General features: G+C 37.9%; 1 protein-coding gene across 1 annotated transcript in view; it reads right to left on the reverse strand.

Annotated features, from left to right (window-relative positions):
- man1a1 (mannosidase, alpha, class 1A, member 1) overlaps nt 1-16,305 on the reverse strand; it is a 468,823-nt gene that overhangs the window by 123,035 nt on the left and 329,483 nt on the right. The window contains exon 5 of the mRNA XM_060850868.1: nt 10,381-10,475. Within this exon, the coding sequence (XP_060706851.1) occupies nt 10,381-10,475 (95 nt within the window). The remainder of the gene's footprint in view (nt 1-10,380; nt 10,476-16,305) is intronic.

The following is a 16,305-nucleotide window of genomic DNA, read 5'->3' on the forward strand; positions in this document are numbered from 1 at the left end:
GGTTCTGGCTTGTCTTCTGATGCCGCCACCCGAGATGCAATTAAAGAAAGCAGCCCCATTGAGAAACAAGCTCTGCCCCAGTAAGGTAAATAGACTCCTGTTCTGTTATTGGCATAGTTCCTAATACAATATCCCCACAGCCTTCCTTTTGGCCAATTACACATTAGTTAGCATTTATCGTTTTAGTGCAACTGGCTTGAAGAATTATTTTTCAGGTAATCCAAACAGTTATAGCCGTGAGATACAAGAACCACTAATTTCACTGTTTCCCTGTTTTCATATCCAGCCAATACCAATCTAAATCTAGCATATTGTTTTAACAGCAAAACAGTGATCACATTTCTATGAGACTAATGAGACAAGCCTGCTTGCCCACTTAATGCCTGGAATTTCACTTTGTTTCTAGTCTCAGACTAAAGTCAGAAGTACAGTTAAGGAGATTGAAATGTTCAAGATCCAACAGCATAACTCTTCAGAAATATCTGCCCACAGTACGTGCATTTCATCCTGGATATATACTATCATATATTTACAAAAACAAACATTGTAACTCCATTATTAAGCAAAAGACTTAAAGTGTAAGCAAAGCCTTAACATTACAGTTTAATGCCAACTTGTGTTTACTTTTGAAAATGTATGAACATATGACGTTTTTTTTTAACAGTTGTCCTTCCCTAGAAGCTGTGCAATATTGGTACCAGCCGAAAACAATGTCAGATAGAATTTGTGCAAAAACGAGAACAAAATACAAGGTAACCAAAATATGACAACAGCTCAGCAACTACGATAAACGGGAATTCTGTCTGCTGTTAAGCACGAATGTCCTTGCAACAGCACTGCATTCAACTATGTTGGTGAACTCCAGAGTGTAGCATTAAAGTGCAGATCTATACTGCATGTGGATTGGAGATGAGCAAATGTGGTCAAAACCTTGGAATTGCCTCCCTAATAGCATTCTAGGTCTATCCACAGCACATGGACTGCAGCTGTTCAAGGCGGCAGACCACCATCACATTCTAATGGGCAATAAATGCTGACCAGCCAGTAACAACCATCTCCCAGAAGTGACTAATATCTAAAAGAGAAATTCAGCATGGAATGGGATGCAATCTGTGGCACTTAAGGGATATTTACACATTAAACACATACTAGGAAGAGTTCAGACATCCATTCGAGTGTGAAAGTATTTTTTAAATGACACGATAAGTCTTTTTCGCTGCCAACCAAGCTCGCTGGCACTAAAAAGTAACTTTTAAAATATGGAGCAGTATTACTTCAGATCTAGATGTTGGATATCAGAGAAGGCAAATCAAATCAATTTAAAAAAAATATTATATCTGTTGTGGTTCTGCTGTGGATACCCGAGCTACAAATCTTCAATCAGATTTTAAATATTATATCTCTCTCTCTTTTGATGCTATTTTTCTTTCACTCTTTTCCTTTTCTTTGCTGAATTTGATTTGACATTGAATTTAACATTTTCATTTACAGTTTGTGTAACAACTTGTGGCTGGGATGCCGGATGTCATGGTTGTGGGGATGTTCACTGAGCAGTGAAGTTGATTTGCAGACATTTCATCCCCTCTCTAGGTGACATCTTCAGAGCTTTGAATCCTCCTGTGAAGAGCTGCTGTACTGTGTCTTCTGGAATTTATTTGGTTCCGTTTCTGCTATTTCCGGTTGTTCATGTAGTGGCTGGTATATTGGGACCAGGTCTATGTGTTAGTTAATGGAATCCATGGATGAGTGCCATGCTTCTAGAAATTCTCTGTCTGTCCTCTGTTTAGCTTATCCTATGATCGTTGTGTTGTCTGAGTCAAATTTGTGGTCCTTGTTTACTGTGTGCATGGCATTTAGTGGATAGTTGGCGTTTGTGGATGCGGATTGCTAGTTGTCTGCCTGTTTGCCCGATAGTGTTGCGTGCAGTCTTTGCAAGGTATCTTGTAATTTACATTTGTCTTGCACATAATGGATATAGGATCTTTTGTCGTAGTGAGTTGTTGTCCGAGTTACTAAAGGGCTACTGCAGCACTCCCAGCCTACGAAGTGAAGAAGAAGAACACCTCTACCGAGTCTTCACTGAGACCGGGTATCCTCGTAACTTCATCCGCAGATGGCTAACAGACAAACAACGTGACAAAGATATGCCATGACCAAACTCACTAGCCATGCTAACTTAAATAAAGAACATCTTGGAATTGACAGCCAGACTTCTCTGACTACTGGATTCATGACAGCTCAGAAACCAATAGTCACGCTCAGACAACAACTCACCAGGACTAAAGACCCGATACTTTTGTCTTGCACATGATGAGTAATTTACAAGATTCCATAGATTGCATGCAACACCATACTGGGCAAAAGGCAGACAACCAGCAATCCACATCCATGAACATCAACTAGCCACTGAACGCCACAACCGGGTGTACCTGGTAGCCATAAACACAGATGACAAAGACCACAAATTCGACTGGGACAACACATCCCTCCTAGGACAAGCTAAACAGAGGACAGACAATTTCTAGAAGCATGGAGTCCACCGAGTCCATTAACAAGCACATAGACCTGGACCCAATATACTGGTCACTACAATGAACAAACGGAACTGGCAACCAGACGCAGCAGGAACAGAACCAAATAAGTTCCAGAAGTCACGAACAACTGCGCTTAATAGGAGGCTCCAAAGCACATGAAAGGGAAAAAACAAAAGGGAAGCCCCCATGATAAGATGGAAGTGCAAGGCAAATAGCAGGAGCAGTAGGATGGAGGAGGAAGAAAGTGTCCAGAAGAGGTGTAAACTACATCAGAACCAGTTTCAGTACCTGTTTTCTCAGAAAACAGAAACACAAGTTATGATTTGTCATTGTTGAACACAATGCTGAGCCCAGAAGACTGTAAAGCACCGAATCAAGGGACAAGTGCTGCTCCTCAATCTTCTATTAAGATTCATTACAACAGCAGGAGACAGAGTGGGAATGATCCGGAGAAGTGAAACAGCTAGTGACTCGAGAAGTGTGGCACTTATACGTATTATATGGAAGTATTCAGCAAAACAATTAACCAGTCTTGGCTTGGACGTCCTTTTTTTCCCCCTGGCTCTGCACTGGAAGGGCTTTCTGATTTCACTGTCTGTGGTAGATGCCTGACTTGCTGCATGTATTCATCCAACTTCCAACATTTGCGATACATGCTTTTGTTTTGATACACTAAGACTTAATATTTATTTCTTTTTTAACTCTGATTTGGGGAAGTAGGTTTTGTTTCAAGCCATCTATTTTGCACTAATCAACAGCTATGAAATGCAATAGCCAATTGTTTCTAACTGTTTTCCATGAATCACTTACTTTACTTGATTAACGGACAATCTAGATGCCCTTGCAAGCTTGCCAAGTAGGGATTTCCATTAGCAAATCTTAATTGCAAATCAGTATGACTAATGAATCAAAAACTCACTTGATACAATTTGAAAAGATGAGCAATTTGATGTAACATGTACATATTTATGTTGGTTTTAATTTTCTGAAATTCCTTAGTTTCAGGAGTGGTCCCAGAGTGCACGATGGTGAAAGTGACTTTTTTATTCAAATGCGGGGGTAGGGGAGGGGAGAAACAGAGAGCAGAAAGCTACAGACTAGTTAGCTTAATATCTATCTATCTATCTATCAGAAGGGAAAATGCTAGAAGCTATTACAAAGAAGCTACAGCAGGGCATTTGAATAAGTTTACTGTAATCAGGCAGCGTCAGCATAGCACTGTGAAAGGAAAATCATGTTTCACGAGTTATTGGAGTTCTGTGAGAAAGTAACAATGTTGTGGACAGAGGGGAACCTGTGGATGTAATATACTTATTTTTACAGAATGCAATTGATAAGCTACCACTAATAAGAAGATAAATGCTCATGGTGCAAGGCGGGGTAGTGTATTGGCACGGATAGAAGATTAGATGGCAACAGGAAGCAGAAATTAGACATAAATGGATCTTTGTCAGATCAGCAAGAGGAACGAGTGGTGTGCCACAGGTATTGGTGCCGGGACATAAACTCTTTGGACTTTATATCATGACTTAGGGGATAAAATATATAGTTATCACATTTTCTGAACACAGATAGTTAGGAAAGTCATTTGTCAAGAGGACATAAAGAAGCTACAGGGAGTGACGGTAACTGAGTGGACAAAGATGTGGAAAATGGAATATAATGTTTGAAAATGTGAATTGGCCATTTTGTACAGTAGAATGGAAATTATCACCTTGTTTAGATGGTGAGAGACTGCAGAGTTCTCAAACATAGGTTTGGGTGTCCTCATGCATGAACTGTAAAAGGTTAGTATGCAGGTACAGCAAGGGTTTAGATTAGAATGGTGTTGGAAAAGCATAGCAGGTCAGGCAGCATCCGAGGGGGAGGAAAATTGAAGATTTGGTCAAAAGCCCTTCATCAGGAATAGAGCCGAACCGTTGATTTTCCTGCTCCTCAGATAGTACCTGACCTGCTGTGCTTTTCCAGCACCACTCTAATCTAGACTCTGGTTGCCAGCATCTGCAGTCCTTGTTTTTACCCTGCAGGCACAGCAAGTCACTAGGAAAGCGTATAGAATGTTTTTACTTGTCACGAATGGAATTGAAAACAGAAACAGGAAACTTATGCTTCAGTTATATAGGGGACTGATGGGCCTGCATTTGGAGTACAGTGCACATTATTAATCAACCTTTTTAAGTAAAAATATAAATACATTGGAGACAGTTGAGAGAAGGTTTACTAAGCTAAAACTTGGAATTAGCAAATTGACTTCTGAGGAAACGTTAGACAAACGAGGCTTGAATTCACTGGAGTTTAACTGAAACACCAAAGATCCTGAGGAGTCTTGACAGGTAGTTGTGGAGATGGTGTTTTTTCCCTTATGGGAAAATCTAGGATGAGGAATCACTGTTTAAAAATCAGAGGTTGCCGATTTAAAAGAGCGATCCGGGGATTTTTTTTTCTCTTGACAATCTCTGGAACTTTCTTTCTAAACAGACACTAAAAACAGAGTCCTTGAATATTTTTAAGGCAGCAGTGGACAGATTCTTGTGAAATAAGGATGTAACAGTTTATCAGGGGTATGCAGGCATGTAGATTTGAGTTACAATCAGATAAGCCATGAAAGGTAAAGTCAGCCTGAAGGGCTGAATGGCCTACTCTGGTTCCTAATTCAGATATTTAAATGTTGTGCTCATTAGTTTGCATTATGTTTAAACTTAGAATCACACAAGTCTTTGTTCGCTTTTTTTGATTTGATCTCATTAATGAAAAACTGTCAATCACTGAAAATTAAGCCATAACTCTACATTCAAAAGTGAAATGTTTAGCCATCCAAAGTGGCTTGCTTATTGGTGCTTGTGTAAAGCATAGTCTATAAGGTCCATCAAGCAAATTTGAAGACTATCTTTCGTAAAGATACAATCGAGTTCCAAAGCTGACTCATCTCACTGTTTCATGTTATTGACACAAAAATCTACATTCAAAAAATGACTAATAAAGAATCCTGTTAGAAATCATTAAAAGTTCATATTAGAATACATTGGTAACAACAGAGATTTGGGTGTATAGAAGTTGATTATGCAGGCAGGTATTTTACTGAAACTTTGTCACAACCTTTATCATTAAGGAACAAAGTTGAAGTCCCAAAGCCCAGTATTTGGAGCACATTACTAGAATGGAAGAAAAACTCATGAATCAGAAAGTAATTATTTTTACAAATCCTGAAAGCTTGAAGAGTTACCAAAAATTGGAGAAGGAACTGAAACAATGTTCCGATACCTTAGAAAAATATGTTACCAGTTGAGCTAATTGGTTAGAGGTTTTTTTTGGTGGAGATAGGGACCCTCTCAGTGTATACGCTTCTGCTAGGTTGACAAGTTCTGCCCAGATTTTGCCATTATACAGAGGACTGCTCAGAAGCAGACCCACCTCAGGCATTTCCATTAAAGAGGGCTTCCAATCAGATAAAGAGTCTTTCACACTCGCACACCTCAATCCTGCTTGCAAGCCCCCTAGGGTTTAACTGGCAGTCTGATTATGTGCAGTTGCTACTAAGATACCATGGTGACTAAAAGAAGCCCTTAAATAGCCATTAATTGACTTCAAAGTCCTTAAATAGTCCAAAGGCAGGTGGGCAAAGCATTAAAAACAAATAATGCAGAGCACATGAAATGCAGTCAAATAATTGTGGGGGGCAGGGAGTTGTGATCTTTGTACTGTGTAGATCAATGTAATTGAACGTGACAAGGGTTGTCTAGAAGAGGAATTTACAGAACACTTTTGCAACAAATCCTCAAACAATACATTGTGTAATGAGACAGATAGCAGAAAAGTTGATTCACAAACAAAAACTTTAAATTTAAACAAAACCAATTAGATAATGCAAGGTCTAGTCAACTTTTTACGACGTCAGTTGCGTGTTTATGCCAAGGCCAAACTGCAAAGTTATTCTATCCTCCTATTGGAAATTATAAAGATTTAACTAGCTTCAATAAAGTGGTTAAACTAACTGTGGTTGTTGAACAATGTGGTTAAACATGCTGTGATGAGGACTAAAGTTGTGAATCATTTGACAAGCTTAAACATGCTCTAATACTTTATGCTGAGCTATTATGTGGTATTGAGGTTTACAATGGATTGAAGTTTAAGGAACAAGTCGTTGTGTTGAGAAATGAATCAAAGGTCTAACTATGTGTATTAATGCCTTGGTAAAGCAAATGTGGTTCTATATCTTGCAAAATGTTTTGAAATGATATGCAGATTTGTGACCTTTGGAGGAATGTTAAGAAGAACAGAGAAACCTGCGAGAGTCTGTGAATTGAAATGCAACAAAATTATGACAATAGACTAAACCAGTCATGAAACAGATTGAATTGTACCATAATAGAATAGACTATGAGAGAGAAAAAAAGGATAAAACATCAGACACTTTCAGATAAAGCACAGTGACAGAAGCAGAATCAAAGATCATCAATCATCAGAACTCTAAGAGATGGTGTCACATCTATCCCAGAGGCAAGGGCGAAGGTAAAACCATCATAGTCCTACCAGACCACAGGCTGTGCTCTCATTACAGAGAGATGTCTGGTGATAGTTTAACCTGAGGTGCACCATACCTCAGGCTGGGGAGAGGTTGAGAAGGAGACTCCTTAATGGTAACCTCAGCAAGTATGAGAATTGAATCGATGCTGTTGACATCACTTTGCATCCCAAGCCAACTGAGCTGACACCCTACAGTTGCAGAAAACACAGTGGGAATATGCTGCTGCCTACTTTTAATATGGCATAGTTTAACTTGTGTTGCTTAATAAATCTATTATCACTCACAATCATGGTCTGTCCTACAAGTCCTATGTGCTCATCAGTTACAAACAAGTCTCAAATCAATGAATTTAACAAAAGCTATGAAGGAAGAACTGGCTGAGGCTGATAGGGTAAATAGACCAAAAGTTACATCCATAAACAAATAAGGGGAAACATTTTTAAAAAATGATTTGCATCTTTCCACAAAAATAAATTCAACTGAAGAAAATAACTCAGCAAGGGAGTTTGTTCTGAAGCTTGCACAGGAAGTAAGGCGGCATACGATCTGTTAGCTTGCAATACAAGGGATTGAGTTTCAGAACCAGGAGGTCATGCTGCAGCTACACAAAATTCTGGTGTGGTTGCACTTGGGAGTATTGTGTGCAGTTCTGGTCACTCCATTATAGGAAGGATGTGGAAACTTTGGAAAGGGTTCAGAGGAGATTCACTAGGAAGTTGCCTGATATGGAGGGAAGGTCTTACGAGGAAAGGATAAGGGACTTGACGCTGTTTTTGTCAGAGAGGAGGTTGAGAGGTGACTTAATTAAGACTCATAAGATAATCAGAGGGTTACATAGATTGGACAGTGAGAGGCATTTTTTTATTAGGGTGGTGATGACTAGCATGAGAGGGCATAGCTTCAAATTGAGGGGTGAAAGATATAGGACAGATGTCAGAGGTAGTTTCTTTACTCAGAGAGTAGCAGGGGCATGAAATGGACTGCCTGCACCAGTTGTAGACTTGCCAGCTTTATGGGCATTTAACTTGTTATTGGATAGGCATATGAACGAGAATGGAATAGTGTAGGTTCAGATTGTTGCGCCACCCTGTGAAACCATCGAGGGCCGAAGGACCTAAATTGCACTGTAATGTTCTATGAAGACAAGAATTAGACTATACCTATTTGCTTGTAAGGTTGCAATGAGCAATAGCAATTTTGATGACTGAGAGAATTTATTAATAATAAAGAAAAAAGTAAAATATGAGAGCAAACCAGCCAGAAGTATAAAAGCAGATTGTAAGCACTTTTGATAAGTATATAGTAATGAAAATAGTTAAAATTACACATTGGTCACTTACATAACAGACAGGAGAATTATTACAGGGAATGAGGTTATAGCTGAGGCAAAAAACAGATGTTTTTGTTCCCTGTCTTCACAATAGATAATACAAGTTAAATTCTAATCCTTAATGTTAACGACTGAGGAAATTAAAGAAAATTGTAGAAACATTATTGCAAAAACTTAGGGGAGTAAAATCTGACAAATTCCCAAGACATAATGGACTACATTCTCAGATTCTAGAAGAAAGCTGCAGTGAAATTCAATGCTGAGGCTATGATTTTCTAAATTTCCATAGATGCTGGATAAGTCCCAACAGATTAGAAAATCAAAATTGTAACAGTGTTATTTAAGAAAGGAAGAGGGGAAAAACAGGGAACTACAACACATTTACCCTGACATGAGTCATCAAGAAAGTACTCAACTCAATTATTAAGTAGACAACTATGTACAAAAGAAAAGAATTAATTATTTGGAAGTTGACTGATTGGTCAAGGCGACACCATGGAGAATACATAAGGAACCTTCAATTATGTTTAGAAATGGCCAGTTGACTCGGATTGTTACCATGGGATATGCACCAGGGAACAGTTGTCCCCCATGCTTTGCTTAATTGAAAAAGCACAATGTCTGCACAATGTGTTCGCAGAGGACAGGGTATCAGGAAAAGCAGCATTACATTTAGCTTTCAACAGAATCAGATGGGCAGATATCAGGGCTCTCTATTCTTGCTCATTATAAATGGTTGGCCAACTTCTAAAGACTTATCAAGGCATTAGTTTAGCAAGGTATCTAGTACAGAAGTGCCCTATTTAAGTTTTGGTGTGGCTATAATCAGGGTTTCGCTTGTGATCCCTTCTTACAATGCCTAAATATTTATTTGGCTAAAATTGAGAACTATGAAGTGGTTAAAGCTTCTGCTACTCATAATATAATCATCCGTTGTATTCAACACTTTTAGAAAACTTTAGGAACAGCAGCAATTTTTAGTTTTTGAATCAGTGTTTTTTTTTGGTTTCCTTTAGCATTACAATATTATTCCATGGTTATAATATGACTCATTCGTTCTGACTGGCTGAATGGACATAGAAGGGCCATAGAAGATTTATGAAAGGATACAGAATCACAGAATCCTACAGTATGAAAGCAGGCCACTCAGCCCCATGAGACCATACAACATCCCACCCAGACCCACTCCTCTACCCTATTCCTGTAACCTTGCATGTTTCATGGCTACTCCACCTTGGGCAATTTCGCATGGTCAATCCACCTAACCTATACAACTTTGGACTGTGGGAGGAAACCAGAGCACCCGAAGGAAACCCACACAGACAGTCGCCCAAGGGTGGAATCAAACACGGGTCGCTGGCACTATGAGGTAGCAGTGCTAACCACTGAGCCACCATGTCATCTAGAATATGGTATGGAGAGTTTTTAAGGGCTGAAGGGGTATGAGCTAGCGGGAATAGCTGGTTTTAACAGCACTGATACAAAGCTTCAGAGAACTGGGCCTTGTAAGTAACCTAGCTTGGCACTTGCATGCCTCATTCACTGACTACAATTATTTCCAGGGTCAGTAAGCCCAATTTGATGTTGCCTCTACTAAGAGAAATCAAGCCATATCATAGCCTTTTAAATAAGGAGGGCATATGCAGTCAGGCAATTCCCTGACTCCAGCAACCCACGTCCCTAGTGTGAACCTGGCCCCTACCTCTCATAAGACACGTCATTTGTGTGAAGTACTAGATGTAACAACTGGCACCATGGCACAATGCAAGAGTTTACCTTGGAAACAAAGATGAAGAGATGGCAGAACAGCAGGAGATTACAGCAATGTGTTTTATAATGGGAATAGCTCAAAAATAATACTGGAAGTGAAATTACGGAAGGTGACATTTGCCAAAGTTAATTTGTAGTCCAGTTTGATAGTTCATATTAGTAAGCTAAGTAGTTTTACCCAGTAACGTTGAAAAGAGAGAACAGAGTACTTTACGGATTACCTTTTCATGTTCAACAAGGCCCAAGGGATCCCAGTGGGTGTGTTAAAGGCAGGCAGCAGTTTCTCCCCTAGTTCCACTGCTTTAGTTCTGAAAACCTGCAACAAAATGAAAACAGCAATGCAGCAAATATTAACACACTCATGCCAAAACAAAATTGCAGAAAACAGACTGTAACGTATAAAAAAACCTTCATGAAACATAAAACACACAAAATAGGAGTAGATTGATGCAGCTGAACTTGGGTTTCAAATTCACTTTCCTGTCCAATCCTCAGGTCTCTCAATTCCATGAGAGAACAAATGTATTCAACATAGGAGCATTCTTTGTATAAAGAATTGCCGAGATAGTTGCAAATCTTTGAATAATCTTTTCTTCATCTCATTCCTAATGATCATAGTTTTATTCTTCAATCATGGGAAAAAGACTACTCTATCTAGTCCCTTCAGAATCTTGAATAGTTCAAATCGATCACTTGCCATTCTTTTAATCTTCAGAGAATTTATATCCAATTTGCTCAGTCTCTAATCATTGGATGAACTCCTTATCCCAGGGACTAAGTTAATGAACTTGTACTGTATTACCTCCAAAACAAGTCTATCTTTTCTTAAATGTGGAGATCAGAACTGAGCAAAGTATTCCAGATGTGGTCTCACCAAAAATCCTGCACAATTGGTAAGATTTCTTTACAGTACTACAATACTTTGCAATAAAGGCCAACATATAATTTGCCTTTCTGATTGTTTTCTATTCACACATGCTAACTTGCTGAACTCATTCTCTGGGCACAGCCAGATGTTTTGAATTTACAAGTTCCACATCTTGAAAAAAAAAATTCTGCTTTTCTATTCTTGCTTAATCTGTTTATATTTCTTTGCAGTCTCTATGCCCTCCCCATTGCTTATTTGCCCACCTACCTTAACATCATTAGTTATATTTCTCTCTTGATACAGTTATTAATATAGATTGTCAATTATGGAGGCCCCAGAACTGACATTTTTAACACTCCACTATTCTTTGCTCGCCAATTTAAAATGTTCTGTGCATGCCAATTCTCTGCTTCTTGTTTATTAACCAATAATCTATCCATGCTAATATATTCATTACCCAAACTCCACAAGCTCTTATCTTGCCTAATAACCTTTTGTGTAATACCTTATTGACTGCATTTTAGAAATCCAGGTATGCTATATCCATTGGTTCCTTTTACCTACTCTATTAGAATTACCCTCAAACATTTCCAATACTTTTGTCAAACATAATTTCCCCCGAGTAAAGCCATTTTAATTGCTCTAATCATGCTTTGTTTTTCTAAGAGTATTGTTAATAATTTGTTGGCCTAAATGACATGTCGTATCCTGTTTCCTTGTTCCCAGCATTCTTAAAAATGACTATTTACAATCTCCATCAGTGACTTTGATGAAGGTACCAAATTTATGACTGCTGAATGGCTTAAGGATATGCGGGAAAGTATAGCGTAAAGGGGACAAAGGGATACAGGTAGATTAAACAGTGGGGAAAAACGTAGAAAATGAAGATGTGCCAAAATGTGAATTTGTCCACTTTGCTATGAATAGCACAAACGGCACACTTTTTAAAAAATGAAACGTGACTGCAAAATTCTACGGTACAGAGGGACCAGGGTGTCCTGGCAAATGAAGGTTAAGCAGATACAGTAAATGATTAGGAAGGCAATGGGAATGTTATTTATTACAAGGATAATGGAATAGTGAAGTAGGGATGCTCAGCTACAGTGATACAGCGTATTGGTGAGAGCACATAGAGAGTGCTGTATGTAATCTTGGTGTCTTATTCAAGAAAAGACATAACTACCTTAGTAGCTGTTCAAATAAAATTTACTTGACTGATTCCCGAGATGAAGGATTAGTTTATGAGCAAAAATTAGACAAGATGCGCCTGTATGCTTTGAAGCTCAGCAGATCTTACTAAAACTTGGAAGATCTTGAGAAGGTCAGACAGGGTGAATGCTGAACAATTTTCTTTAAAAAGAAAGAACACAGTTTAAAATAAAAGGTCTTCCATTTAGGATGGAGGAAAGCAGAATTTCTTTTTCTCAATTGGCTGATAGCTTTTTGAAATCTCACCCCCAGAGAACAATGGAAAGTCATTGAATATTTTAAAGGCAGAATTAGATTGATTCCTTACTAACCAGAGAATCAAAGAATTAAGAGGCAGGCAGGAAAGGGGAGTTCTGGCCACAAGCAGATCAACTATGATTTTATTAAATGTTAGAACCACCTCAAGGGTCTGAATTATTCATTCCTAATTCTTATTTTTGTATCTTTGAGTATGGTGCACAAGTTTTAATTCTAAGTTGGGGATGACAAATTCTGTTTGTTTAAAGAAGAGTGCGAATATATTTTAAACCTAACAAATTCACACAACTTTTTTTTATGAAGCTGCCAAATGTAGATTTTCTGTTGGCTATTTAATACAAAAGTTGAAAATTTTGCAAAATTGTCTAGTTGTGTATGTTCGTTTTTTCTTGCTCAGTGAAGAGAATATTCTTCCTGCATTTGTCCAGCTGCAAGCCACTTACGTACCGAAAGTACAGTGTTAATGCGGATCTCCACAAGCTACAGTAAATAATAATGGGAAAAAAACTCACATATAGATTATAAGAACAACAATGAATGAACTTCGTAGAACTGACATCAAGTAAGCAGTTTTTATTTGTTTTCATTAGTTAGAGTACTATTATGACACTATGGCTTTAAGACATCCTTTTTTTTAAAAATGAAGAAAGGTTCAGACAGAGAGGTGAGCAATCTGTTCAAAACCAGTAGAGTAAACAGCTTGTGAGGTCATAGTTTTTTTTTAAAAGTTGGAACAATAGAAGCAACCTGAATAGGTTGGGTCATGTTACTATAGAAGCAGGATTTTTAGTAGCTTTCTGCAGTTGCTGGGGTCTTGAAGCTAGGTGTGGAAGCTCTTCTTCCTCTCTCTGTTACAGCTAAAAACTGGGGTTCTCTTCCTGCTGTTAGAATTGCATGAGACTACCTATTTTATTGAATTTGCCTTTGCCAAGGGTGTGCTCGTGGGATGTTACGAGATTAAAACAGTTAACTGGCATAGTTAATACATATTATTTTGTTCAGCATTTTGATTGTCATAGTTAAGCTAATTCTTTTTTCATTTTGTCTATATTTCTATACTACTATTTACTTTGCTTATAGTTGAGCAGTTTGACCCATCAGATTGCAACTGTAATGCAACGCCTTACACTTATGTTTAAAATAAGAAACAGTGAGAGTCCTGACTATATTTTTAAACACATTTTGAGGGGGTTTGGTCTGGTCCATAACAATATGAAAATTAATAAAGGCTCAAAATATTCAGTATGAATACGACCAGGACAGATTAACGCTAGCTGTAACTATTTTCCTCAGTTTCAGATAATATGCTTTTCTCATTTTATTTGTTTTTATATGAAGTCTCTATGGTGCTTTGTAATATGTGCAAAAGTGAAATTCATATGTTCATTCTTTGCTTCAACAATAGCATTTTGCAGAAGACAAGCTATTTCCAACAATATATAAACAAACACCATTTTGAAAGATAAAGCAAGATTTTTTAAAACAAGACATGTAGCTTTGATGATACAAAAGAACTACAAATCCCAGTGGAGAAAGAAAAACATATTATTGCTACTCAGTTGGAGCGGAGGATAAAGCAAAAACCAGGGCACACTGTTCTTGCTTTCCTCAGAACACTCAATCATGACCCTTCGAAACAAACATATGTTGGAGATGTTCCAAGTAATTTCTTGAATTTGGAAATGACTGGTGATGGCACAGCTCGGCTTAGAATAGATGCACCTCACTCTGCCCCCTCTTACTCACATGGGAAATGCAAACTTGGAAATAGTGGTGAAATATTCATCAACAAAATTATGTTTAAGCTGTACTGCTGCAGTTATGCAGACCACAATCATCCGGTACAGTAAAGGGAAATTTAAAAAGAGAATGTGTAACAAGAGAAATTATTTATTAATATAAGTATTTGAAATATAAAACAGAAAGATATATTCTTTTAATCAATAATGAGACAAATTGGTGCTTCAAATTTGTTCTACTTCACAAAAATTGGCTGCAAGTCACAGAATTCCTTTTAAAATTCACAAAGGTAGATCTAATCAAGAATTTATGAAATCCATTTATCTACAATACATCATTTCAGAGGTGCATACCCAACTGAGAAACCAGATAATTTAATCTGTGAATGAATGAAGGCAGACAAATGAAATCGATCATGTTTCTAGCATTAGGTGAAAAATCCGAGTGCTACTGTTAAAAAAAATGATTGCTTGTACATTTTTTTTACATTATTTTAAATGATATTTTACTTAGAAAATGATGTGGGGAACCTACAGGAGATCAGATTCTGAATTAACACCAGATATCTGGATGATTATCCAGAAAGATGAGTTACTTAATGAAGCATCTTGCAGAAATAATTTAATTTCAATTGTGTTTGAGAATTCAGGTTTCTTCTATTGTGTTTCTTCCAATCAGCTCACACATAGGACCCAGCAGCACTTGACCTTTCAACATTTCACTACAGTATCGGAAATGAAGAATAAAACTGAAACATAACTACACTAATTTATATTTTAAGGAGCAGTCACTATTGGCATTTAAATATCAGTTGGTTGCCCATGAGACTGCTTATGAACAGGAGGATATGCTGTTTTACTGATGACCATTAAGCTCCCACCAGTAATTTCCCTCTCCCACCCCCATCAACCAGTTACTCTCACTCTACTTCATCTCATAGACAAGGAACTGCACATTTATCCCATGTTTACCACTCAACAGAACCAATCTGTCTTTCATTCTCTCTGCCATGTAATCACACCTTGCACCCTATTAGGCTTGCCCTTTTATTCTTTCTTCCCTCGCTCTCCCTGTGCCTGTTCAGGCTTAAAACCTATTACATCTCCAACAGAGTCATTAAAATGAGTTGAATCGTAATGTTATTAGTAACACCCCTCCAAACCTGCTGGGTCTTGTCAGCATGTATTTTTATCAAACATAATGGTACAACTGTGAAGGTCATGCAAGAATAGAGAGAATCAGGGGACAGCAGTAACAAAGCTCTGAAGGTGACAAACCAATATGCAGATAGGATTTTTGGCTTTATAGCTGTTAAACCCTTATGAATCATTGCTTACACTGCAGCTTTTGAGTATTGCAGCATTTTGGGACCAGCAACCATAATTCTATGAGTTTTAAAATAGTGATGGAAAAGGATAGACCAGATCTAAAAGTTAAACTCCTAAAGTTGAGTAAGGCAAATTTAGATGGTATTAAACAAAAACTTTGAAAAGTTGAATGGGATCAGATGTCGCACGTAAAGGGATGGCTGGAAAATGGGAAGCCTTCAAAAATTAGATAACAAGAGTCCAGAGACAGTATATTCCTATTAGGGTGAAAAGCAAAACTGGCATGTATAGGGAATGCTGGATGACTAGATAAATTGAAGTTTTGGTAAAGAAAAGGAAGGAAGCATATGTCAGTTATTGACAGCAATATTGACACTCTTATAAGTGACTTCTTATAAGAGTATAAAGGCAATAGGAGTATACTTAAGAAGGAAGAGCAAAAAGGGGATATGAAATAGCTCTGGCAAATAGGGATAAGGAGATTCCAGAGATTCTATAAATACATCAAGAATAAAATGTAGGAAGAATAGGGTCCCTCAAAGTTCAGCAAGGCAATCTCTGTATGGAAACACAGGAAATGGGGAAATACTAAATGAGTATTTTGCATCAGTATTTACTGCATAGAAGGACCTGGAAGATACAGAGTGTGGAGAAATAGATGGTGTTGTCTTGAAAAATGTCCATTATAGAGGTGGTGGTGCTGGATGTCTTGAAACGCATAAAGGTGGATAAATCCCCACGAC

Source organism: Hemiscyllium ocellatum, chromosome 3 (genome assembly GCF_020745735.1).
Source record: "Hemiscyllium ocellatum isolate sHemOce1 chromosome 3, sHemOce1.pat.X.cur, whole genome shotgun sequence".
NCBI lineage: Eukaryota > Metazoa > Chordata > Chondrichthyes > Orectolobiformes > Hemiscylliidae > Hemiscyllium > Hemiscyllium ocellatum.